Raw genomic sequence first — 25,141 nt, forward strand, 5'->3', positions numbered from 1 at the left:
GATCTCGAAAGTATTACCACATGAATTGGCATCCCCAATTTAGTTGGACATGACACCTTAAACATTTTTTGGACTATTTGGTTTAAAAGTTACCGCGTTTGTACATTAGCCCATGCGGACTGGCGGCCATTTTGGATTTGACCTCTCAGGGTCATCAGAGGTCAAATCAAACTGTAAAATAAACTACCTGAAAAGAATTAAGGTGGTGGACTATGCAGGTGAACCATTCCTAAATAAATTTGAGAACAAATGACAAATAAATGAGATTTAACCTTTTGTAACTATTCAAAACTTGCTATTTTTAGTCAATTTTGACCTTGAGCTTGACCTAAATGCAAAACCCTGAGTTCAGGTGATCTCAAAAGTATTACCAAATGAATTGGCATCCCCAAGTTAGTTGGAAATGAAACGTTTGTCTGGTGTATTTGGTTCAAAAGTTAAGCGTGCTTGTACATTAGACCATGCGGACTAGCGGCCATTTTGGATTTGACCTCTCAGGGTCATCAGAGGTCAAATCTGACTTCCCTCCACATCTGAAAATAAATCTTATGGTGAAAGCAAACTATGCTGGAAGTTTCATGCTTTTCTCAAAAAGTGCACAATTTTCTTGCTAAGCCGCTGCACTACTACGTCATTCAATGATTAATGACATGCAGGGCAACAAAGACAAACTGGAATATACAGTATGAGAATTATTAACAGAAGTGTTCAAGCTTTAGAAAAGAATAGTATTCAAGAACCTATCAAATATCAATAACAATAATGTTGATGATGATGATGATGAGGGTGATGTTACTACTCATGCTGCTACTACTACTACTACTACTACTATTACTACTTCTACCATTACTACTACTACTAATACTACTACTACTACTACTACTACTACACGTATCAATGTATCAATGATTATAATTTTGTTCTATTCTATGCATTCTTCTTAACAGACTTTTATCCGGGAATGGTATATCTGCCATTGGGCAACGTGTGTTCGAAAACATTTATTACTACATTTATTACTACTTCTACCATTACTACTACTACTAATACTACTAATACTACTACTACTACTACTACTACTACTACACGTATCAATGTATCAATGATTATAATTTTGTTCTATTCTATGCATTCTTCTTAACAGACTTTTATCCGGGAATGGTATATCTGCCATTGGGCAACGTGTGTTCGAAAACATGACATCTTTACGAACTTTGTGAGTATATACTAGCCGAGGCCTTGTATTCTGCTTTTTAAGTGTCATCCATTTTAATTCCAATAACCCCCCCCCCCCCAAAAAAAAAAAATATATATATATATATATCTTGAATTGTAAAAAGCGCGCACTGCTTAAACAAATATATATTCAAACAATAAATTGTTTATCTAAATGTTAACAAATATTGATTTGCTTGACATACAGTGCGTCCCAGAAAAAACGAAACCGAGAATTATCGACATTTTATCATAACTTAATCAAAATTATAATTAATAAATGACACATATTTGTAAAACTTAGATCCTCATCTTTCATGTGATGCAACTCATATGATGCATTTTTCACGCATGAGTGATTAAAAACAATTTGAAGAGAGGGTTCCAAAAAGTCATTTGGCGGGTGGTATCGGAATTTCAAAGAGATAAACACATTTCTAAAAAGTTCATTTCCTGCTCTTTAATATGACACTTTAATCAGGAAGAATGAGCGAGGAATAACAAAGGTCTGTTTGTTTAAAGTAATGCTTGCATTTCCATAATTTGATTAAACGAAGTCGTTTTTACTGACTGCTTGCCGTAGCAACAAACAGAGTTGACAAAAGACTTAACTCCGTTTTGTTGACGATCAACCATGCACAAAGAAGACAAAAGACTTGATGCATGGCTGATCGTCAACGATCATTCTGAATCGATAGTAATTTCCATTAAACACTTTCTCATTCCCCCGAACCATCCATAATTGCGTCTAAATTTCAATTACGGAATGACGTTACTGAAGCCTCTGGAATAAAGCCTGATATATTGTAATTTGTATATTGTAGTATTTAGGAACTCAGAGACATAAAACTAGATACAATGAATTTAGAAGTTGAGATGATTTAATCTATTCCAAGATGTCCGATCATATTGTGTTCATGTGTACATAAAGGGGATTGAGCCCTCGACGTTGACTGTTAGCACAGTCTTACAAACACAACATATTTCCCTCCTTTAAAGAGATGAATAATGTTATTCAACTAAGTCCAGATATGAGTTCAAAAGTTTATGAGTCCAGAAAATAAAACTTGTTTATTAACAACAAGCCTGAAATTTTATTAACCTATATTGAGCAATTGTTTCATATGAGTCCAAAACTTAAACGTTCCAGTTTTTTAATTTCTATGCTCAATACTTGTCGGCTCTAAGGATTTAAGATCTGTAATCTCGTAGATATCCAGGTCGTCTCCTTAGACGCTGAGAACGACGAACAGTTCGCGGTTCTGATCGCTGTTGCTCTTGATCTTCAGTGCTTGTAGGGAATGGAAAGGTGTCTTCCCAATCGCTTTCATTCATGTTGCCTGGCTTGCTCGCGATAAGGCGTCTGGTGTTCCATCGCGTTCCGTCATCTAGTACAAATGCATTCGAGCCGAGCTTCTTCACGATCTGTTTGGGTTTCGATAACCCCGAAGCTAGCTTGTGCTTGCGATTTTGACGCTTTACACGAACCCAGTCACCGATAGCGAATTTCGGTGTGATTGCTCGTCTGCGTTTTTCAGTGTACGCTTTCATGCTTTGCTGTTTCCTCTCAATCTCTCTCGCTTCAGCCTGTGTGCTTGCAGGCTCTGAAACCAGTGGTTTCAGGATGCTGAATGGCATACGGAGGTTCCGTCCCAACATCAACTCTGCTGGAGTCTTTCCGGTTAGCGAATGAGGTGTTGAGCGATACGTGCGTAGTAGGGTCTGGATGGCCTTATCGAAGGTCATTCCATCTGCGAGATTCGCTTTCAAGCTCTCCTTGATTACCCGGTTGAAACGCTCTACGCCGCCATTGCTTTGAGGGTTGTAGCGAGTTGTGAGGCGATGTTGAATTCCATTAACGGCTAGGAATTCTTCGAACTGTTCAGACGTGAACTGTGGTCCATTGTCCGTGGCGATAGATTCTGGAAGACCCCACTTGGTAAACATCTTCTCCAAGATGCTAATGACTGATGTCGTAGTGACTGAGCTTGTTGCTGCTATCTCAGGCCACTTGCTATGGAGGTCGTGTACAACTAACAAAAATCGCTGACTTTGAGGAGCGGCTTGGACTTCCCCAAAGATGTCGACTTAAAGTTGCTGCCATGGCTTCTTCGGCCATGGGGTCGGCTGCAGTGGTGCTGGCCGCGGTTGAGTTTTCTCGCTGAGAGTACACGCTTCACAAGATCTGACGAGATCTTCTACGCGTCGATCGATCGCTGGCCACCAGATTGCTTCGCGACATCGTTGCTTCATCTTCACCACACCTGGATGACTTTCATGTGCGGTTTGTAACACACGATGTTGAAGCGATTTCGGGATTACCGCTCGGGTGCCACGGGCGATACACGTGTCGTCGAAGATAGCTAGCTCATTGCGAACACGATGATATGGAACGAGGTCTTCGGAAATCTCTCTAGGCCATGCTGTTTGGAGATAATGACAGACCTTCTGTAGAGTTGCATCTGCGGCTGACTCTGTTTTCAGCTGCTCACGCATCACAAGCTTTGCGGTCACGTGAGAGATCACCATAAGAACGTAGTCTTCGACGTCGTCTTCGATGTCGCTTCTTGCATGGCTATCGCGATTGCTATTCGCGTTCGGTGTACGGCTAAGCATATCTGCTACTCGGTTGCGTGAACCCGCGAGATATTCGACCTTGAAATCATATTGGTGCAGTCGATCTGACCATCTGTAGATGCGGAGTGGGCGGTGTCCAGATCCTGAAGTGCTCAACAAGGTTGTTAAGGCTTGATGGTCAGTACGAAGTGTGAACTTGCGACCGTAGAGGTACATATGCCAGTGTTCGCAGGCATAGATGCATGCGAGAGCTTTGCGTTCTCCTGTAGAATACTTTCGCTCTGTGTCCGACAACGCTCGAGATGCGAATGCGACCGGACGTACACTGCCGTCGATCGTTTGCAATAACACTGCTCCGATAGCGAACGCTGACGCGTCTGTAGTCACGTACGTTTCAGCGCTTGGAGTGAAGTGAGCGAGAACTGGCGGCTCTGCGATTCTTCCTTTGAGCGTGTTGAATGCGGTCTCTTGTGCGTTGTGCCATTCCCAAAGCGCGTCCTTCCGGAGAAGCTTCTGCAGAGGTTCTGCGATTTCTGCGTATTGTGGCACGAATTTGCGGTAGAAGTTCGTTGTTCCCAAGAATGAGGCTAGCTCCTTCACATTCGTTGGGGCTGGGAGTGTTCGGATAGCTGCAACGTTGTCGAGCGTAGGCGTCAGACCATCTGCAGTGACATGATATCCCAGAAAATCAATGTCCGAAGCAGCGAACGTGCACTTGGCCTCGTTGAGCGTCAAGTTATGCTTGGCGAGGCGCGTCATGACTTCTGCTAATCGTTGATCGTGCTGAGCCTTGTCCTCTCCGAAGACTACCACATCATCAAGGAGATTCAACGTGCCCTCGATTCCAGCTAGAACTGAAGAAACGATTTTCTGGAATGCGCTAGGTGCTGAGTTCAGTCCATAGGGCATACGGCGATACTGAAACATGCCTATGTGTGTGTTGAATGCAGTGAGATGGCGGCTCTGCACTGCTAGCAGAACCTGGAGATAGCTACGTCTCATGTCTAGTTTAGAGAAAACTTTAGCTCCGTGGAATGAAGCTGAAAGTTCATTCATAGTAGGAAGTGGATACTTATCCGGAATGATTGCCTTGTTGACTGCCCTCAAATCTACACAAAGTCTAAGATCTCCATTCTTACGGCGTGCGATGACCAGATTAGACACCCACGGGGATGAATCGATGCGCTCGATGATGCCATCGGATTCAAGCCTACGAAGTTCCTTTGAGACTTCATCCCTGACAGCTAACGGAAGTCGACGGAGACTCTGTGCAGAAGGTGGGACTGAGGAATCCACCCTTGGTGCATGGCAATATCCTTTGCATTTACCAAACTCGTTGAAAAGTGCAGCATAGCGTTCTCTATACGCATTGTCTATGAGCCGAATGCGTTCACCAGTGTGGTCGTTCATCTGAAATCCTAGGGCGTCGAACAGATTGACTCCCATAAGGCTCTCGCCCTTCGCTATGTAGAACGTAAAGCTGTCGAGATGTACATCCTTGTACCCGACAGGAAGCTCAACCGTGCCCAGAACGGAAATCAGTGTAGGTGGTTCACCATATGCTATGAGCTTGCTCGATGTCGATGACAGGCTACAATGTGAGAAATGTCGATGATACAGTTTATCACTAAGAATTGACACTTTGGCCCCCACATCAATCATCAAAGAGAGGTTAGTACCAGCAATCTGCACTTCACATTCTTTGAACTGACCTGAATTTGCTGAAGAAATCCGGTCTGAGAGTGTGAACACGCTGCTTGCTATGTCGCCCTCTATTGGTTCATCAACGTGTCGAACTGAAGATGCACTTTTCTTGGTAGATCTGCATACGCTAGAGAAATGGTTCATCTTCGAGCACGAATTGCAACGTTTTCCAAACGCTGGACACGCTTTCGGAGGGTGTGTCCGTCCGCAGTTCGAACACGACTTCGAGTTAGCATGGTTATACAGCGGGCTTTGTTATGATATGGTCGTTTGATGTTCTGTACTGGAGTTGCCTGAAGTGCAGTATGACTATGTCCTGTACTCAGCGCTCAAAATACACGGGGGCGGTGGGCGATTCGCCCCCGTGAGCTACATAATCTCCCCCGTCAGGTAGCTCACGGGGGCGATTGCAAAATTAAAAATCGCCCCCGTGGAATTATAAAATAAAGATTATCTTTTCTGTTATAAATTTAACACAATATTGAGTTTCAATTTTTAAACCTTAAACCAATGAAATAGAACTTAGATTAGCGTGCAAGATTTACCGTTCTATGAGTAGGCCTATTATTACTGATTCAGCTCGCAGTGCAGTGCCACCATCAGCAGTGGTTATAGGCCTACTGCGCCGTTAGTAACGGCACGTGTGCACGCTGCCGCGCCATGTCTGCTGGAGCTGGAGGCAATCGCGCAAGGGCAGAAACCCCGGCCCCCCCCCACTCAGTGTTATTTAGGGTACGCATTATGCTTGTTCCCTCTTTTTGAAAGCACCCCCTATCTGAGGGCTGCCAACATTTCCGAATCCCTCTTTCGCGGGCTTTTCGCGGGCTTTTCCTGCCTCGGAGACCCCCTTATTCATGAAAAATGCTCAATGTACTCACCTTAATTCGGAATAATTTCTCAGGAGTCCAAAAAAAACACCCCCTTTTTTAAGAAATCTCCGGGTGAAATGTTAAAACACCCCTTTTTTTTTTTTTACAATTCTCGGGCCGGACTTTGTCGCACGAAAAGTACCCCTTTACCGGACATTTTGGTAACACGCACCCCTCCTAACCCCCCCCCCCCCCCCCCCCCCCCCCCCCCCCCCTCCCCCGGCCCCCTTGGGCTGCCAAGTGAAAATGTGATGTTGAAAATGTGATGTGCATAGAAAAACGTAGATGCCAGGAAAATAATACGGGGGTTCAAAATAGCAACAACAACAAAAATCGCCTCGCCGCTATGCGGCTCGTGGACGATGCTTCGCATGTAAGTAGATGCCAGGAAAACATCACTTACGGGGGTCCAAAATCAGGGGCGAACCAGCCGGCGGCAAGAGGTGGGGGGGGGGGAGGGCCAAATCTTGAGAAAATATTTAGCGGCGAATCAGCCAGCCGGCGATCGGCGAATGAGCGGGGGGGGGGGGGGTCTGGATAAATGCACATATATTTGTTTAGGGGGGTCAAGTTTTTTGGGAACATTTTTGCGCCGACTCAGCCGGCCGGTGAATATTAAAGCGAGAGGGGGGATGCTGGACAGGAGGACCACTAATCTATTATATTTTTTTCAGGGGGGGGGGGGGAGGTAAAGCGCCGTTTTAGCATGACTTTCTTTTTAACTCTTACTTTCACCTATCTCAGGTGAACGTTTATGAAAGTGGGGGGGGGGGGGCTAAAGTATTTACGATCAGGTAGAGGGTAGCGAGCGTAAATTGGTGTGTGGGTGGGGGGTTCAGGGGTTTTAGGCATTTAATTACGGTCAGAGAAGCACAAATATTTTGATGCCGCATTTGTGTCACTGGCAGGTCAGGGGGGGGGGGCGTTTTTTATTTAATTTTGTAAGGTAAAGTTTACGTTACTATCCTATTTTTTTTACCGGTTTGGGAGGCTAGGGGGGCGGTAGAATCGGACCGTTGATCCGCGCCTGTCCAAAATAGCACACATACAAAATCGCCTCGCCGCTACGCGGCTCAGTAAAGAAATAATGTAAAGGTTGCTCCGAATAATGAGGAGGAAATTATGTGCAGAACGAGAAAAAATCGAGAGAATGTCATCACGGGATGAAAGTCAGGAACAGCTATGTAGCTTGTAAATTTGTAAGAGGGAAAATGCTGATTAAAGTGATAATGATGAAATAGCAAATAATTGATGAGTATCATATGTACCAATTCAATGGAAAAGAGCCCCCGTCAGTACTAAAAGAGCCCCCGTGAGAAGGCTCACGGGGGCTCTTTTTGGGGGGGAAGAGCCCCCGTGGACAAAAAATTGATTTGAGCCCTGCCTGTACTGGCACTCACAGTCACATCGTGTTGTTTGAGGAGCTTGGCGTCCAGCATTGCGGCTTCGATCTGGATCGCTAGATCGAGCGCCTTCTTAAGTGTCAGACCGTCATCCTCCATTAACAGACGTTCTCTAATACGGGGAATAGACGTCTTTTCGATTAGTTGATCTCTAACCAGTTCATCGTTTAAGGTGCCAAACTTGCACTTGGATGCCAGTTCGGTTATGGCTGCCACATATTGTCTTACTGGCTCTCCATGACCTTGTACTCTCTGTCGGAAACGATATCGTTCAATCATCACACTTGTTTTTGGCCCAAAATATTTCTCAAGTTCATCAACAGCTTTATCGTACGTACCGGTAGTAGACACTTCCAGCTGTCCGAAGATCCGCTGCCCCTCTGCGCCCAAACAGTGGATCAGGATTGCGCGGCGGCGGAGGTCGGGTATCTCCGCTGTGTCCAACCCGCTTGCAGTCAAATACGTTTTGAAGCTCAAAATCCATCGTGACCAAGGCACAGGAGGTTCTCCTGGGGTTGCTAGGAATGGGTTAGGTGCTACAAGACATATTCCAGCCATTCTCGTCGCCAGATGTAGTATTTAGGAACTCAGAGACATAAAACTAGATACAATGAATTTAGAAGTTGAGATGATTTAATCTATTCCAAGATGTCCGATCATATTGCGTTCATGTGTACATAAAGGGGATTGAGCCCTCGACGTTGACTGTTAGCACAGTCTTACAAACACAACATATATCAATTATTAATTATATTTTAAATAACGGTCAATATTGGCGATCAGGCACCAATAATGGCTCGTAAAATGTTAATGAGAGTGCAAAGTGATTAGGATGAACGCAGTGGAGTTTTGTCTCCTCTTGGAAGGGAGACAAAGAAAGGCAATCACTCGCATGGTATTGAAATCTTTTAGTTCTATTCATACTTGATATGACACAAAGTATGCTTTTAGGTCTGTAATCTGTTCTTTCAAATTCAAAGACTCGAGGGTTGAGTCAACGTTTTTTGACGGACTGAAAAAATGGAGTAATACATGGCAGTATAATAAAATAGTTTTTAAAAACATCTTTCTCATACAAAAGTACATGGAATATACCACTGCCTAAGACTTAGTGGACAGTAACCACACATTCACCTATATGCAAAATTATGTGAGCAATTGGGAAAAAGTCGGGTATTTGGTGTGTACTGTTAGGCTTGAGAATCATCTTAATAAGAAGAAATTGATTTAGTCTTGCTGAATATCACATGCACTGTGCACAGAAATGCATACGTGGGACAACAATATGTTTTGATTCATACCTTTCAGCAATCTTAGAGTAAATATTTACAGGGGCATTTTCTACTATGATATTCTTCCAAACTAACACACACACACACACAACAAACAAAAAAGCACACAAAAAAATCACCTTTATTAGAGGTCAACCCTTTCTTTCTAGGGGTTTTAGGAATCACCTCGTTTTAATATATTAAATACTGCATGTCTAAGAGGTAGGCCTACATTGATATGCACGACTATCCGATAAGTGTTATTAAAAGTACGAAGATACACCGAAAAATGGTTACCTGTACTTTTACAGAATAAGAAGATTACATTACCATTTATGTAGAACACTTGATAGGCGAATTCACAAAATGTTAAGTAGGCCTATTCATGTATCTGTTTCTATATACCTGCCCCTGACGATTCCTCCTATTTCCGTACTGAAATATTGAGTAGGCCTGCCTGTATATTTTTTTAATGATCCTCATGAACCGTGTTGTATTTCGAGTGCAGATCTCATTCAGCTAAGGTTTCATAATGGGGGTCAGGTTCATTCCCGTGTATGTATTTTGGAGGTCAGGGCCCCGTCTTTTAAAGGCACACTGCCATACTTGTAGCTACTTGCTCCCTCTATATAGAAAACTTCCCCAATCGGTGCCTGTTGGTCCCCCATGATCCTCTTTTTCTTATGTTAAATGAGAGCTGAGTTAATGAGATAGCCACCTGTCACAGTGACCTCGATGGCTCGCTGTGTGGTCTAATCCCTTCTTGCCCAGTAGTGGTGACGGTCTTTAAAGAGTAGCGATTGATACGGATCAATCGCAAGTCTGTTTGCAGTCTCCTATCTCTTACGTACATAGATGCGATGGATATCAATCGCTTATCGACGGATATTCTCAAACTGCAAACAAGCATTAAAAGCCTAAAATTGGTATGTTGAAAAACTGGCAATTTTTTGCAAAGACAGACAATTTATCTGTAGCGGCTCTTACATTCGCCCTACTTACATTCGCCCTACTTTTACCGTACGTTCATGTCTCCAGTATTTTTCCATCACGGTACTTATTTATATTCATTATTCGGGCCACGTGTGTATTTCTCTCCAATCGAGCATCGTGGTTCCGCGCATCGTTCCCCCGCGTATTTTCAACTCCACGAGGTTTTTCTCCACTCCCGCTTTCACCTTGGTCGAGTCAAGACGTCTCCATAATTTCCTCTCCAGGCTTCATTCTTCTGTGCCTGTCGTCTATTTTACGGCACGTCAACTCTTTCTCTGCCGTGTTCATCGGGCTGCAGTCTCCCAGTGGAACGTTATAGTCAGCACCGACATGGCGCCTGACTCTCCGCTGGGAGCTGCCAGTTTCTTCGTTCCGGTAGCTCTTTCCACTCACGAGCTCATCATTTCACCGCAGCTCATCTAAACATTTCTTCATCAAAGTCCGGTGCATCAAACGAGCAACTATTACTACTCAGCACCAGTGCCGGCTTTGCATGTCTACATTTCTACTTGCCTCCGACATCAAGCGATTCACTGCTTCGTCGTCGAGCGCCACATCTCTTCTCTTCTCTTCTCTTCTCGCCTGAGAGCTTCAACCACATCTTTATCACGAGCGTCAGCGTCGAGATCCTTCACCGCTCTTCAGCCACGAATACGAAGCTGCATCTCCGCCTTCAAGCCTCCGCAATCATCGCGTGAGCCCCTTCCTTCGTTCTTCTCAACTCTCTTCATCTTCATTGGACTTTCGACCTCATTTCCACTATTGTCGTAAGCTCCATTTATGTCATTACATTCATTCGATAATGCCCATTTACCTTTTTATGTCATGATGTAGGCCTAGTACGTTCACCAATCATATCTCTAAAGTGGTGACCCCTCGTTTACTTTGAAGCTTGGTTGTACGAATTTATTATTCCCAGACTTTTTGGACTTAACAATATTTTATAAAATGTCTTCATTCTGGATTATGTATCGAATGTTTTTTATGCTCTTGCAGTTATACACGTTTATTCGATGCATACCATGTCAATACTCACTGTTCAATTTTTGGCAACTAAACAGCCGTTCGCATACCATGCTTGTTGTATTACATTCTTTCAACATGCCATGCTTGTACATTTCCTAGGCTGCTGTAAATTACTGCATACACTATACAATACATGCACTTTTACATTTTTGTCAGCCATTGATTCTTGTGACATTTTGTACTTTGCTCATTTATATATTATCGCCTTTCATCTGTGTATTGCATACACAGCTTCAATTCTGGCAGGGGAGTAATGTAGCGGCTCTTACATTCGCCCTACTTACATTCGCCCTACTTTTACCGTACGTTCATGTCTCCAGTATTTTTCCATCACGGTACTTATTTATATTCATTATTCGGGCCACGTGTGTATTTCTCTCCAATCGAGCATCGTGGTTCCGCGCATCGTTCCCCCGCGTATTTTCAACTCCACGAGGTTTTTCTCCACTCCCGCTTTCACCTTGGTCGAGTCAAGACGTCTCCATAATTTCCTCTCCAGGCTTCATTCTTCTGTGCCTGTCGTCTATTTTACGGCACGTCAACTCTTTCTCTGCCGTGTTCATCGGGCTGCAGTCTCCCAGTGGAACGTTATAGTCAGCACCGACATGGCGCCTGACTCTCCGCTGGGAGCTGCCAGTTTCTTCGTTCCGGTAGCTCTTTCCACTCACGAGCTCATCATTTCACCGCAGCTCATCTAAACATTTCTTCATCAAAGTCCGGTGCATCAAACGAGCAACTATTACTACTCAGCACCAGTGCCGGCTTTGCATGTCTACATTTCTACTTGCCTCCGACATCAAGCGATTCACTGCTTCGTCGTCGAGCGCCACATCTCTTCTCTTCTCTTCTCTTCTCGCCTGAGAGCTTCAACCACATCTTTATCACGAGCGTCAGCGTCGAGATCCTTCACCGCTCTTCAGCCACGAATACGAAGCTGCATCTCCGCCTTCAAGCCTCCGCAATCATCGCGTGAGCCCCTTCCTTCGTTCTTCTCAACTCTCTTCATCTTCATTGGACTTTCGACGCCATTTCTATTCTGTCGTAAGCTCTATTCATTCAATGTCATTATGTACATCGCATTTATTCATGTCCATTCTCGTTCATTACTATTTCTATGTAACTACGTGCAATATCTTCAATTCTCATTCCGAGTCATCGCTTGTGCTTGGCTACACTTTGCAAGTGTACGGCCAGCCTCATCAGTACCCAATAAACTTAACGAAAAGGGAATACTTTCTTTCATGTATTTTATTGCCAGTGCAACCTTGCTTCCTCGTAGCTAAAATAAAAATAAGAGTTATGTTGTGTGACGAGTGAACACGCTTTCAAATATCCATTCACAATACCTCACACTCATATCTCTATATATCTATTTGATTCTTAACAACGTCTAAGTCATCACTTCCGACTGATTCATTGCAACGTTCTGTTTCCCTACTCGTGTCCAGGCGCTTACGCGGGGGGGGGGGGGGGAGGGAGGGGGAGGGAGGGGGTCGACCACTTACGACAAACAACAATTGTCGTGCACACAAAGTCAAGCTATCCTAAATTCTAAAACGTGTTTATGTTTACGGAAAACAACATAATCCCTGATCGAGGTTATAGATACAGATTTAAGCGAAAGTCTATCATTGTGGTGCGTTCACTGCGTTAATCCGTAACAAAGGTTGAGAGACGTTGGATCTCATCAGCCTTTGACTTGTTGTTGAATTCATCATTATCAATCGGGCCGCCTGTTCATCCAAGCGTTTATGTAACAAAAGAAAGCTTTTTGGTCTCATTTTGAAAACGCTCAAACTTTCATTCATGACTCTCTGGGTGACGTCATCGCTCTGTGCTGAAGACGCCATATTGGATGATATGAACTTATGACCAATGATGACGGTGCAAGTAAACAATACCATGTAGGAAATGTAGATTATGAAAATAGCTCACTTTAGGTTGCTTCTCCTCACGGACAGGCATTTCCTCGCCAAGTGTAATAGAGGCAATTGGTATCACATAGATCACAGACAGTTCACAGACACATGCTATAAAAATTCAATACAACAGAGAAATAACATACTCACAGGGAACTCCTGAAAAGACTTATATTGGGATATTGTTCTGAGTTCTGATGATAAAATATGTCATGAGGTTTGATTCCCGTGAGCAAATTGCATTCATTATACATGTAGTTCCTCGAAAGAGAATAGACCGTCCTGAGTTATACATTTTTGTCAAATTGTAATTTTTATAATTTTGTGCTGGGACAATTAGGAAAGTTGTCCGCAACTACATCACAGTGTCATTGCCGATTCACCCAAATTATAAAGTCTATTCCTTTAGTGATTACAACTTTCAAAAATTCATAACTTTTTTGTGTCCGATCTCTTTCAAACTTTCACCAGTCTACTTTCAAATCTTTCTGCTTCACTTTAGAGTATTTTGCTATCAAGGTTGGAAGTCATGTTACTGGAATAAATGATGCGATATAATGAAGACCTGTGACATCTTCCATTAATACTCATGGAACATAGAAGAGGCAACGCTATCACTATTTCATTTAACTTTAGTAATTTAATCAGACATAGGTGATAACCATTTCCGTGCATTTGAATTACATGCACATTTGCCTCTCTCCACCCAGGTGAGGAAATCAGTACAATGGGAAGAAATTCCTAAATGCTTTAAGGCGGCTCAGCTAAAGCCAGGGTACAACTACTATGTAATAAGTACAACAGATCTGTACAGCTTCTCCGCTATATAAATGATCAAAGATGTACAAGAGAGCGGATAAAGTACAAAATATAAACCAAAATAACCTTGAAAACCAGGACGACTTTTAATCTATGAGATGATTTAAGTGTAACAGCCTTCTATTCTCATGCCACCCTTGCAAATCGTTGACGTAAAAAGGTAAAAGGGATACATTTATAAAAGGCTGTTTTTGTTGTTGTATAAGCAAGGATTGATTTGTCCATGACTTATTTGATTCGCATATAAATCCTGTCTTTTGTTTCGCCGCGTAATGTCTGAACGAGCATTTGTAATAAACAAGATTTAGCTTGTGATTGAATGTTACAGCGGATTAAAGGCCGGGTTTTGCACAATGCATCACCAACTGATTGACACGCTCGTGATGATGCTTGGGTACAGGAACCATAGCGTATTAAGAGAGAAAGTTGTGACACGCGCACACATACACGATTAAAGGTCAACTCATGGAGCTTCAAATTGTTCCCCCCCCCCCCCATAGAAATTGTTTATGGGAGAGACCTATATATCGGGAGCTCTATAAAACTATCTCTGTTTGTATTGTTGTTTTATTTATTGCAATTCGGAAATAAAAACCTGCTTTCAGCCAAGGCTGTTTTTCATCAAGTCCGTTTACAAAAGAAGACAACATTACAAAAGTAATATAATAATTACAAATTCTTTAATAAAAAATTACAAAAAGTAAAACACACTTTCAATACGCTATGGACCAAACTACCGATTGCATGCTTTTCTGAATGACCAAGATGTTTACTATTATCGTTTGGTTAAGAGTTAATTTGGTGGTGGGTCTCGGGTATAGCACTGCAGCTAATTTAACCATTTTAGGGTTCAGGATATCGTTTTACGATACCGTCATATAGCTATAGCTTCGCCGACATCCCATTTTAACACGTGTCAAAATCAAAATTAAAATGTGTTTTAATGAAATGTCCGCGAACTTGTCCTTCTTTTGTGAATCGACGCCCTCGTTTTTTTTACACCTTATACACTTTATTATTTTCATTTCTCTTATGTGCAGAGACTTGTCAGGGAACAAGATATCCGCTTTATCTAGAGGATCCTTCCAAGGCATGCCAAGACTTCAGAACTTGTAAGTGAGAATTAGTTTAAACTAATCCAAAGCATTATTCTACATTCATCACTCTCCAACTAGGTGCGATAAATGGGTACCCAGTAGGAATAGATTCCTTGAATGCTCGAGGGCCTTATCATGGTTGGTCAGCTGAAGACGGGTCATCAGGGCCCTTATGAATCACAATAATTATAAACACTGATTACACCCCCTAAATATCGTTATTATTAATTTCACTTTATTTTGTTTACTCATTTATCAATATATCACCAAGTAAGCCCATTCAACTAAGGTTGGTTTTCCATGGGTCCCTGAAAATACATCAATACTATGATTATACATTTGAAGAAAAAAGAAAGCAATCAAATTAGCATTAATACTGTAAATTAATATTACATATTTTAGATGCATTCAATGAAATTGTATACGAGATTTAAACAAAAATTAATCAATTATGAAGCCGGAAATGATGAGCAAAAAGAAATATTTATTGGTGTTTTTATACGATTGTTGATTTTTTGTAATACTGGTGTTATAGGTAGTTAGGTAATTTGGGATGTGTGGCCATGCTTTTCAGAGCGCCTCAAGTCTTTAAAACCACTGGAAATGCCCAGTTCATGTGGGTTAACAATACCTTACACCAAGAAAATAACTTTTCTTTGAAAACGGATGACCTTCTCGAGATTGTTTTGGTTACCAAGGATATCTCTTGGTAACCATTCAAACTAAGTTCAGATTTATTTCATTGTTCGTCTTTTATCCGAATATATTAGGTATCTGCATGATAATATGTTGATATTTATTGAGAATGGCGCGTTTATTGGTCTTCCTGAGTTACGACGATTGTGAGTGAGAAGTTTCATTAACGTGGCATGATCATATTTTAGTTAGTCCTTTATTGTGCAACAAGGAAAATGGTGGAAGCATGTTATAGATGTGTAATTTTGGTATGAATATAATTTGATTCAATTAGATTCATATCATTTATTTTAATTCATAAAGATTTAAAAAATCTTGTAGTTAGTTTATTATTTCAAAACAAATCAGTTAAAAAATCTTGTAGTTAGTTTATTATTTCAAAACAAATCAGTTAAAAAATCTATTTTTAGAAATTCATATATTCTTCATCTTAGAAAGATTCTTTTGAAGTACATATCAATCGTAGTACATGTTCTTGTCATTCTATGAGCTATCACGACAATTGCAATTCGATTTTTATTTTATCGTTGATTTTAAATTGCATAGTGCCTTTTAATTTCTCCTTATATATTATTTTTCTCTTTGTCCCGATTTAGATTTGCTGCTTATCATACGTTTATATCTGTGTAAAATAGCGGAATATCAAACTTTCCCTTCCTCTTTTCTGCTTATGTTTTACATCCATATTGTTACCAATTTATTTTGAATGGTGACGATAATCATGTAGACATTTTATTTCATTCTCGATGGATTTATGATGCCACCGGCGGCCTATTCAACTCGAGGGGAAAAATGCACATATTGGGTGCGAAATGTTCCGCGGAGATTCAAAATATATACTGCACACCGTGCCGAAATCATCAGCTCAGGGACAGTACTAAGAAAGAAAATATCAAAGATCATTAGAAATCATGTTTTAAACATTTTATTTCATCATTTCTGGTCCAGAAAACTACCGACGGTGCAGCGATTTGAATAGCGGATCCTTCTTGAGCATAAGATCCTCTCTTTTTTATTTCAACACTTTTATCTTAAAATTTCCATCATTGATTATGATTAGCAAAATTTAAAATTAGCCAAAAATTCCCACCTTCTTCTCGGGAATCCAATAGATATAAGAGTACCTCGTGGTAGAAAATACCTCTAATGCATCTAGAGAAGTACGTTGTGGCATTGGATAGGAATGCATGCGTAAACAATTTTTCGTGACATTTGATTATTATTTTCACATCCAGATATCTCCACAGTAATAAGATCAGTGTGGTGCACAGAGATTATTTTAGCGACTTGAAAAATCTTGTTTGGTTGTAAGTAATTCTTTAGATTTTTATTTCATTTTTCTCATTGCCTCTTTGTTAGGTCATTCTTTTAACCCTAGTAATATTGTAGAACTGTGACAAATTGTTCGTGTCTATTCTCATTAATATATAGCAAAGAAGTGATAAATAAAATCATGTTTACATCCCGATGCACACGAGGCGTTATTTTCATGACGCAGGGTTGCGTCAGCGACTGGCATAGTCTTTGACGCAGCATGTGAAAACGATATCATATATAAAGTGACTACGAAGTGACCAGTGTTAACATTGAGTTGAGTTATCCTACTGGTGCCTTTGTAGTCTCGCCGTATTAGCGCAATTAGGGACTTTTAGATTTGCACGTCGACAAAGTGGACTGCTACGTGTGACGTCCTTTTAAGGCACTAGGGACTTTTAGATTTGCACGTCGACAGCTTTGACTGCAACATGTGACGTCATTTTAAGGCACTGCACATGCGTTACGTCGTCTCAGTCGGCGATCGAGAATGCGTCAACCTTGATTTTCCTAAATCTAGTACGGTACTAGTATATGTCGCGTGCGCATAAAATATACAGTTCCTCAGGTAGACAAAGGAACATCCCTTTCTTGCTATTATGTAGAAATGTGTAGAACAGGTGTCACATGCATATTCACCTGTTCTACACATTTTTACATAATAATAGCAGTGAAGGGATGTTCTACCACAGCAATAGGCAATTTTCGTAATGTCACCAAATTTAATGCATAAGTCTTTGTGAAGTGCCTCAATAAAAATTATTTCATTCTCCATGGTAAGAATAATAGTATGTCAATAGACAGAATCCAAACTGCATACATTAGTTGTTGCCAGGTTGAACAAACATTATGGCTTGACCTACCTAGCGACACTTTAAATATGCAGTTTGCATTCTAACTATTGAATTAATATTATTCTTATCAGGTGAATGAAATAATTTGTATTGAGGCAATACACAAAGACTTATGCATTAAGTTTGGTTACATTTCGAAAATGGCTTGTTGATGGTAGAATGAGGAACTGTATAGTTTGATCTCTTTCTTTGTCTGTCATGTTCATAGTGTTACTTCCTGCATGCATGTATATCGTCGAGTGCAATCTAAAAGATTTCTAATTGTAGTCAACATGGGCAGTTGAGTACGTTGACACGCATGATCAGTTGGCGTTCGTCGTGTTCTTGTCCACTCAATCTAAAAGTCCCTACTGGCAGTGCCTTAAACGGACGTTACATTGCCTTAAAAGATGTCACACGTAGCAGTCCACTATGTCGACATGCAAATCTAAAAGTCCCTATAGTATCGCGCAATCAGATGGACGCCTCGTGTGCAAGAGGTGACACTTTCAATTAAATAGAGCATGTTTGCTTTGAAACGAAGCAAGGGAATAAATGGTGATTCTAACCTACTTTAATTTTTTGCACTTTTTTCTTGGTTATGTTCTTGTATGTGCAATTCTTATACATGTATTTTCATGACAATATTTATTTTCCTTTGTATCATGTAAATTTGTTTGTGGTATTTGGTGGATTTGTATGAGTAGGGGTAATGGTTTCACTTTTATCAGTTTATATCACATTGAATTACACGCATTTGCTTCACATGACTATATTTCATATCTCGATATATATTTTTCCAGTTATTTTCCAATGCATTATGATGTATTGTGTTGTATTGTATTTATTAAAATCCATTGATGTACATCATTATTCTGTTTATAAACATATAAATCAATTTACAATGCAATGTAACAAATCAATATTCTGTTTCGACTCGGAAACATATAATTATATAAATCAATTTACAATTTAATGTTACAAATCAACATTCTGTTTGTAAACATAAATACATTATAAATCAATTTACAATGCAGTGTTTATAGCAAAACAGAAAGAAAATTATATCCAGCAGAAACACTCTTTTTGTAATAACATATGCATATAGTCCCCCGATATTTTTCCCAGATATTTTTTGTATTCAGTTTGCTCTAAAGATTGTTTTCCTCCTTAACGTATATGTATATCTTTCTAATTAAATAATATACTTTGATGAAACATATCACAATGATTTTGATTTACAGAGACCTCGGTCATAATAAGTTAGAATCAATAAGTTCGGGGACATTCCAGGATCTCGGAAATATAACGGACTTGTAAGTATAGTTTGATATGAACAAGTTTTATTCCAATATTTTCCACGCCGTCTTAAAATTTCATTATTAAGAAGCAAAATTGATGTGCATTATCTATAAACTTATTTTTTGGTTTAAATCATCATTATAAGTTTGCTCATATTTTTGTTTAATTAGATTATCAAAAAGTGTTTGTCGTAAATCTAACCAATTTCAAGTCGTTTACTGAAGTTCAAAAAAAAAAAAATCTGAATCACGTCCTTCCAAAAACATACTTTCGAAGCCAAGAAATCTCATTTAATTGTTCAAAATGCTTTTATAATTTAAAGGCTAATGATAAGCGTTTGTCCCCTTCTAATAGCCACTCAATAGACTGAGCTGAGTAAAAGTGATAAGTTCAGTAAGCTTTTTAATTCAATATGTTGAATCCACTCATTTATTATGCAATTTACAATATGTTCTTCCGTTAGACTGTCACACCTCTGCCTCTATATCGTTGTTTCGTTTTCTCGCTTTTCTTTCTCGCCTCTCCCTCTCCTCCCTCTATTTCTCTCTATCTTTATATTTCTCTCCTTCATAATAATTGACTATGATATAGATTTGTATATTTATTTTTTATTTTTTATTTTAATAAATACCATTTTAGTTCATTTCAATTCAACTTCCATTTTTCCCATTTGTATTCTTTATGTACATTTAATTCTTTTTTTAAGGATACTTCGGAATAACTCTATCAGCATGATTGAGACTGGGGCATTCAGTGGACTCGACAAAATCACCGGCATGTAAGTCATTTTGAATCTAACTCGCATCTTTATGCATCACCCTCATCTTTCTTCCAAAATGAAAATAAAAATGTCAGTCGTAAAATCGACGACAACTTTACCGCGAAAATGTAATGGACGTCTAAGAAAGGTATAATGTCCTCACGGCTAATAATAGTTCTAATCAGCGCTCAAAATACACGGGGGCGGTGGGCGATTCGCCCCCGTGAGCTACATAATCTTCCCCGTCAGGTAGCTCACGGGGGCGATTGCAAAATTAAAAATCGCCCCCGTGGAATTATAAAATAAAGATTATCTTTTCTGTTATAAATTTAACACAATATTGAGTTTCAATTTTTAAACCTTAAACCAATGAAATAGAACTTAGATTAGCGTGCAAGATTTACCGTTCTATGAGTAGGCCTATTATTACCGATTCAGCTCGCAGTGCAGTGCCGCCATCAGCAGTGGTTATAGGCCTACTGCGCCGTTAGTAACGGCACGTGTGCACGCTGCCGCGCCATGTCTGCTGGAGCTGGAGGCAATCGCGCAAGGGCAGAAACCCCGGCCCCCCCCCCACTCAGTGTTATTTAGGGTACGCATTATGCTTGTTCCCTCTTTTTGAAAGCACCCCCTATCTGAGGGCTGCCAACATTTCCGAACCCCTCTTTCGCGGGCTTTTCGCGGGCTTTTCCTGCCTCGGAGACCCCCTTATTCATGAAAAATGCTCAATGTACTCACCTAAATTCGGAATAATTTCTCAGGAGTCCAAAAAAAAACACCCCCTTTTTTAAGAAATCTCCGGGTGAAATGTTAAAAACACCCCTTTTTTTTTTACAATTCTCGGGCCGGACTTTGTCGCACGAAAAGTACCCCTTTACCGGACATTTTGGTAACACGCATAACCCCTCCTCCCCCCCCCCCTCCCCCGGCCCCCTTGGGCTGCCAAGTGAAAATGTGATGTTGAAAATGTGATGTGCATAGAAAAACGTAGATGCCAGGAAAATAATACGGGGGTTCAAAATAGCAACAACAACAAAAATCGCCTCGCCGCTATGCGGCTCGTGGACGATGCTTCGCATGTAAGTAGATGCCAGGAAAACATCACTTACGGGGGTCCAAAATCAGGGGCGAACCAGCCGGCGGCAAGAGGTGGGGGGGGGGGGGGGGAGGGCCAAATCTTGAGAAAATATTTAGCGGCGAATCAGCCAGCCGGCGATCGGCGAATGAGCGGGGGGGGGGGGGGGGTCTGGATAAATGCACATATATTTGTTTAGGGGGGGTCAAGTTTTTTGGGAACATTTTTGCGCCGACTCAGCCGGCCGGTAAATATTAAAGCGAGAGGGGGGATGCTGGACAGGAGGACCACTAATCTATTATATTTTTTTCAGGGGGGGGGGGGAGGTAAAGCGCCGTTGACTTTCTTTTTAACTCTTACTTTCACCTATCTCAGGTGAACGTTTATGAAAGTGGGGGGGGGGGGCTAAAGTATTTACGATCAGGTAGAGGGTAGCGAGCGTAAATTGGTGTGTGGGTGGGGGGTTCAGGGATTTTAGGCATTTAATTACGGTCAGAGAAGCACAAATATTTTGATGCCGCATTTGTGTCACTGGCAGGTCAGGGGGGGGGCGTTTTTTATTTAATTTTGTAAGGTAAAGTTTACGTTACTATCCTATTTTTTTTACCGGTTTGGGAGGCTAGGGGGGCGGTAGAATCGGACCGTTGATCCGCGCCTGTCCAAAATAGCACACACACAAAATCGCCTCGCCGCTACGCGGCTCAGTAAAGAAATAATGTAAAGGTTGCTCCGAATAATGAGGAGGAAATTATGTGCAGAACGAGAAAAAATCGAGAGAATGTCATCACGGGATGAAAGTCAGGAACAGCTATGTAACTTGTAAATTTGTAAGAGGGAAAATGCTGATTAAAGTGATGATGATGAAATAGCAAATAATTGAAGAGTATCATATGTACCAATCCAATGGAAAAGAGCCCCCGTCAGTACTAAAAGAGCCCTCGTGAGAAGGCTCACGGGGGCTCTTTTTGGGGGGAAGAGCCCCCGTGGACAAAAAATTAATTTGAGCCCTGGTTCTAATAGACTAATGAGTCTAGTTTGGGCAATGTGGTATCTCCCTCAAGGCCAGTCAATATTATATAAGTATCACACTCAAAGCCATCCAATATAAGTAACCTGCTCAGAAAAGTTCATAACATTTAATGAGACATTTTTCCCCCTCGATATATCAATGTTTATACATATAAACGAATATTTAGAAACTTATTGTATGTATGTAGGTAGATTGTAAAATACATATTAAATCTTCCAGTTTACTATTCATTTATACATATATATACATTATACTCCTTATTATTATGTTTTGTTAGTTACTTCATTTAATTCTTTTTAGCTGAATGATGTTGATATATGGTATAACCAGTCTTGTTTTTTTCTTAATGACAGATCTTTTACGGACAACAAGCTAACCGAACTCCGTAAAGGAATGCTCGATGGACTTTCTAGTGTGGAATGGATGTATGTTTACAATATTTTTTAATCTCAAGCTCATTGCAAATTTTCCCCCAATATATATGAGCTTTACCATCTCTTCCTTTATCCCTAAATTCCATTTACTTCAGACTCTTTTCTTCAACCTTGAAAGCAATCAGCGTATGTCCATGTATATGCGTTTATATTGAAGGGATATGTATGGTGAAATCTCAAAACTTGTAAAAAGGCCAAAAAGGTGTTTTAAAAAAATCAGAATTGAAAACTTTCATGAAATTGGGTGAATTAAACAACGCCAGTTGCAAAATTCAAATTTGAAGAGACATTATTTTGATTGTAATTTGTCTCATAATGAATATTGTGCCAACAGGCGTTGTTTAATTCACCCAATTCGTTGTGTACAAAATGAGGGAGTCCATTTTCACTCATAGAGAGAAAACCTTTTCATCTGAAATTTAGCACATTCTTTCATACACTCATCTTCCTGCTACACATACATTGAGGGGGGGGGGGGCTTGCAAATTCCTAGTTTTAAGTTACAATAGAATTTCTGCACAATTATTGGCAGTGAAGACAGAGAGTAGAATAGCCTACCCAGGACAGAATCGGGAAAATATACTCCCGCATAATCCAGCAAAATCTTAAACCTATATTTCTGAAATACACAGAAGGAAGACAAATCTTACTTGTGAGAGAATATTCTGACTCAGCTTGTACCCCTAACCTGGATCCGGCCCTGTCGATGACGGACCAATTATCTTTAAATAGATTTTATTTTAATCATATCCAACATTGTAAACATCATTATCGGTATAAATAGTATTAGTAACTATCAGTATGGTATTTGGTATTATTTAATTATTATATTATTACTATCATTTTTAGTAGTATGTATATTATTGGTATTATTTTTGATGTTGTTGTCGATATTGTTGTCTTTTATTATTTTTTTCTTCTTCAGATCATTCCGACGTAACCCATTGTCGTATATCGAGCCTGGCACTTTTGACAACACGAATAAAATCCAAAACTTGTAAGTAAAAAGCGAAAGACCGCGACAAATACTAACTTAGCTCATATGCACGGCGGTGAATTTGTTGGCTGTTTTTTTACGGGAAGAGCTTTCCTGATACCAAGTCCCTGTTTCATAAAATTTGTTATCAATAACAAACGCTAATTTTTCATGATGAATCTGCTCGCAGCCAATCAAATGCAACGATTTCAGTAGCTTATGATAGTCATTAAAACTTGTTATTGATAACAGGTTTAATGAAACAGGTGAGTGTGTGTGTGTGTGTGTTTGGATATTTACAGACGTGTATCAATCAGATATGATTATTAACGTCTGGGGACCAACCTCTAACGTCACCATACGAAATACGTGACTCAGTTTCGAACCTGTGTCCTCGGCTGAATCAGTTTGTAACTTCCATTATGAGCTGGATTACAGGCGCACGCCACATCGCCCCGTCCTTGGCCCCGTCTTATAAGAGTCGCAAGTCCTCCAATCAATCGCAAGTTTACAGTCATCTATCTCTTATGTAAATCGTTGCGATTGATATCAATTGCAAATAAGTTGTAATTAATCAGTTTATAAGACGGGGCCATGAATTCGAAAGAAAATGATCATGATAATTAAGCTCACCACCACTTTTTCCTGATACCCGAACTCAACCTTCTCATTAATATTGATCTATACATGATTTTGTACTTTAAAAAAAAGCCACAAACGAATAAAAAGAAACAAACTAACGATTAACCAGTCTCATTCGCACAAATCTCGTATCATTTGTCTATTATTTTTGTTTTTGTTTTTTTAATATATTTTGATATAACTTCTAGGCAGTTGGTGGAGGTTCAGCTTAACCATCTTGAACCAGACATGTTCAGGGGAATCGAGAGTATCCAATACCTGTAAGTTATATCTTATTCTTAACCTTTTATTTGCTTTTAGCACCGTTTTACACCGTCGCTGGCATGCCAAGAGTGCTGGTAGGAACAAAAATTATTGGCACTAACATACTGTGCTATCAAAGGAATGATTCCACTTCCCATTACAGTCAATCCTGCTTTAGAGACCTCCTCTCTATACGGACTACACTTTCTGTTTCCCTCGAATAATGTTTCTCATTGAAACAATGTGACTTAAAGAACGTGTATGGAATGACCACCTGCCTATACCCCGCCCCCCCCCCCCCCCACTCCGGGGTCGGAATGACCCCATGCGTGTTACCAAAATATCTGGTAAAGGGGTACTTTTCGTGCGACAGAGTCCGGCCCGAGAATTGTAAAAAAAAAAGGGGTGTATTAACTTTTCGCCCGCAGATTTCTTTAAAAAGGGGGTATTTTTTCTTTTTTTTCTCTCATCTCTTTGGTCTCCTGAGAAATTATTCCGAATTTAGGGGGGTACATTGAGAATTTTTCATGATTTAGGGGGGTCTCCAAGGCAGGAAAAGCCCGCAAAAAGCCCGCGAAAGGGGGTTCGGAAATGTTGGCAGTCCTCAGATAGGGGGTGCTTTCAAAAAGAGGAAACGAGCATATGCGTACCCTAAATAACACTGAGTGGGGGGGGGGGGGGGGCTATACTAACCACTTTTCTTCTGTTTGTTGAACAGTCTTTCTACACAGGTATGTCTGTGTGAAAGCTTTGCGTACTAATCTTTGAGGATCTTTGTTCATTATGGGACAATAGTAGGCCTTCATGTAGGTCACCTATTATGCTCCAATAAACATGCATACCGACCTACGCGTGCTCTAGATCACGTATGTAAAGTCTTGAACAATTACGTGCAAGGATAATTCAGTTTTCTTTTCTCTCTTTTTCAATACTCAGTAACGCT

General features: G+C 40.5%; 1 protein-coding gene across 5 annotated transcripts in view; it reads left to right on the top strand.

The window, feature by feature from the left end:
• The window catches only part of LOC115922752 (G-protein coupled receptor GRL101-like), a 52,611-nt gene that overhangs the window by 23,244 nt on the left and 4,226 nt on the right, over window positions 1-25,141 (top strand). Inside the window, exons 6-14 of one of the 5 annotated variants that reach the window (XM_030982297.1) lie at window positions 948-999; window positions 1,197-1,216; window positions 14,837-14,908; window positions 15,664-15,735; window positions 18,981-19,052; window positions 19,745-19,816; window positions 22,257-22,328; window positions 23,263-23,334; window positions 24,144-24,215. In XM_030982297.1, the coding sequence (XP_030838157.1) occupies window positions 948-999; window positions 1,197-1,216; window positions 14,837-14,908; window positions 15,664-15,735; window positions 18,981-19,052; window positions 19,745-19,816; window positions 22,257-22,328; window positions 23,263-23,334; window positions 24,144-24,215 (576 nt within the window). Of the gene's footprint in view, window positions 1-947; window positions 1,000-1,144; window positions 1,217-14,836; window positions 14,909-15,663; window positions 15,736-16,824; window positions 16,897-18,980; window positions 19,053-19,744; window positions 19,817-22,256; window positions 22,329-23,262; window positions 23,335-24,143; window positions 24,216-25,141 lie in introns of all 5 variants that reach the window. The other 4 variants (XM_030982295.1, XM_030982296.1, XM_030982298.1 and 1 more) reach the window with 4 other exon arrangements.

The sequence above is a fragment of the Strongylocentrotus purpuratus genome, unplaced genomic scaffold (genome assembly GCF_000002235.5).
Source record: "Strongylocentrotus purpuratus isolate Spur 01 unplaced genomic scaffold, Spur_5.0 spur5_scaffold_12, whole genome shotgun sequence".
In the NCBI taxonomy this organism is placed as follows: domain Eukaryota; kingdom Metazoa; phylum Echinodermata; class Echinoidea; order Camarodonta; family Strongylocentrotidae; genus Strongylocentrotus; species Strongylocentrotus purpuratus.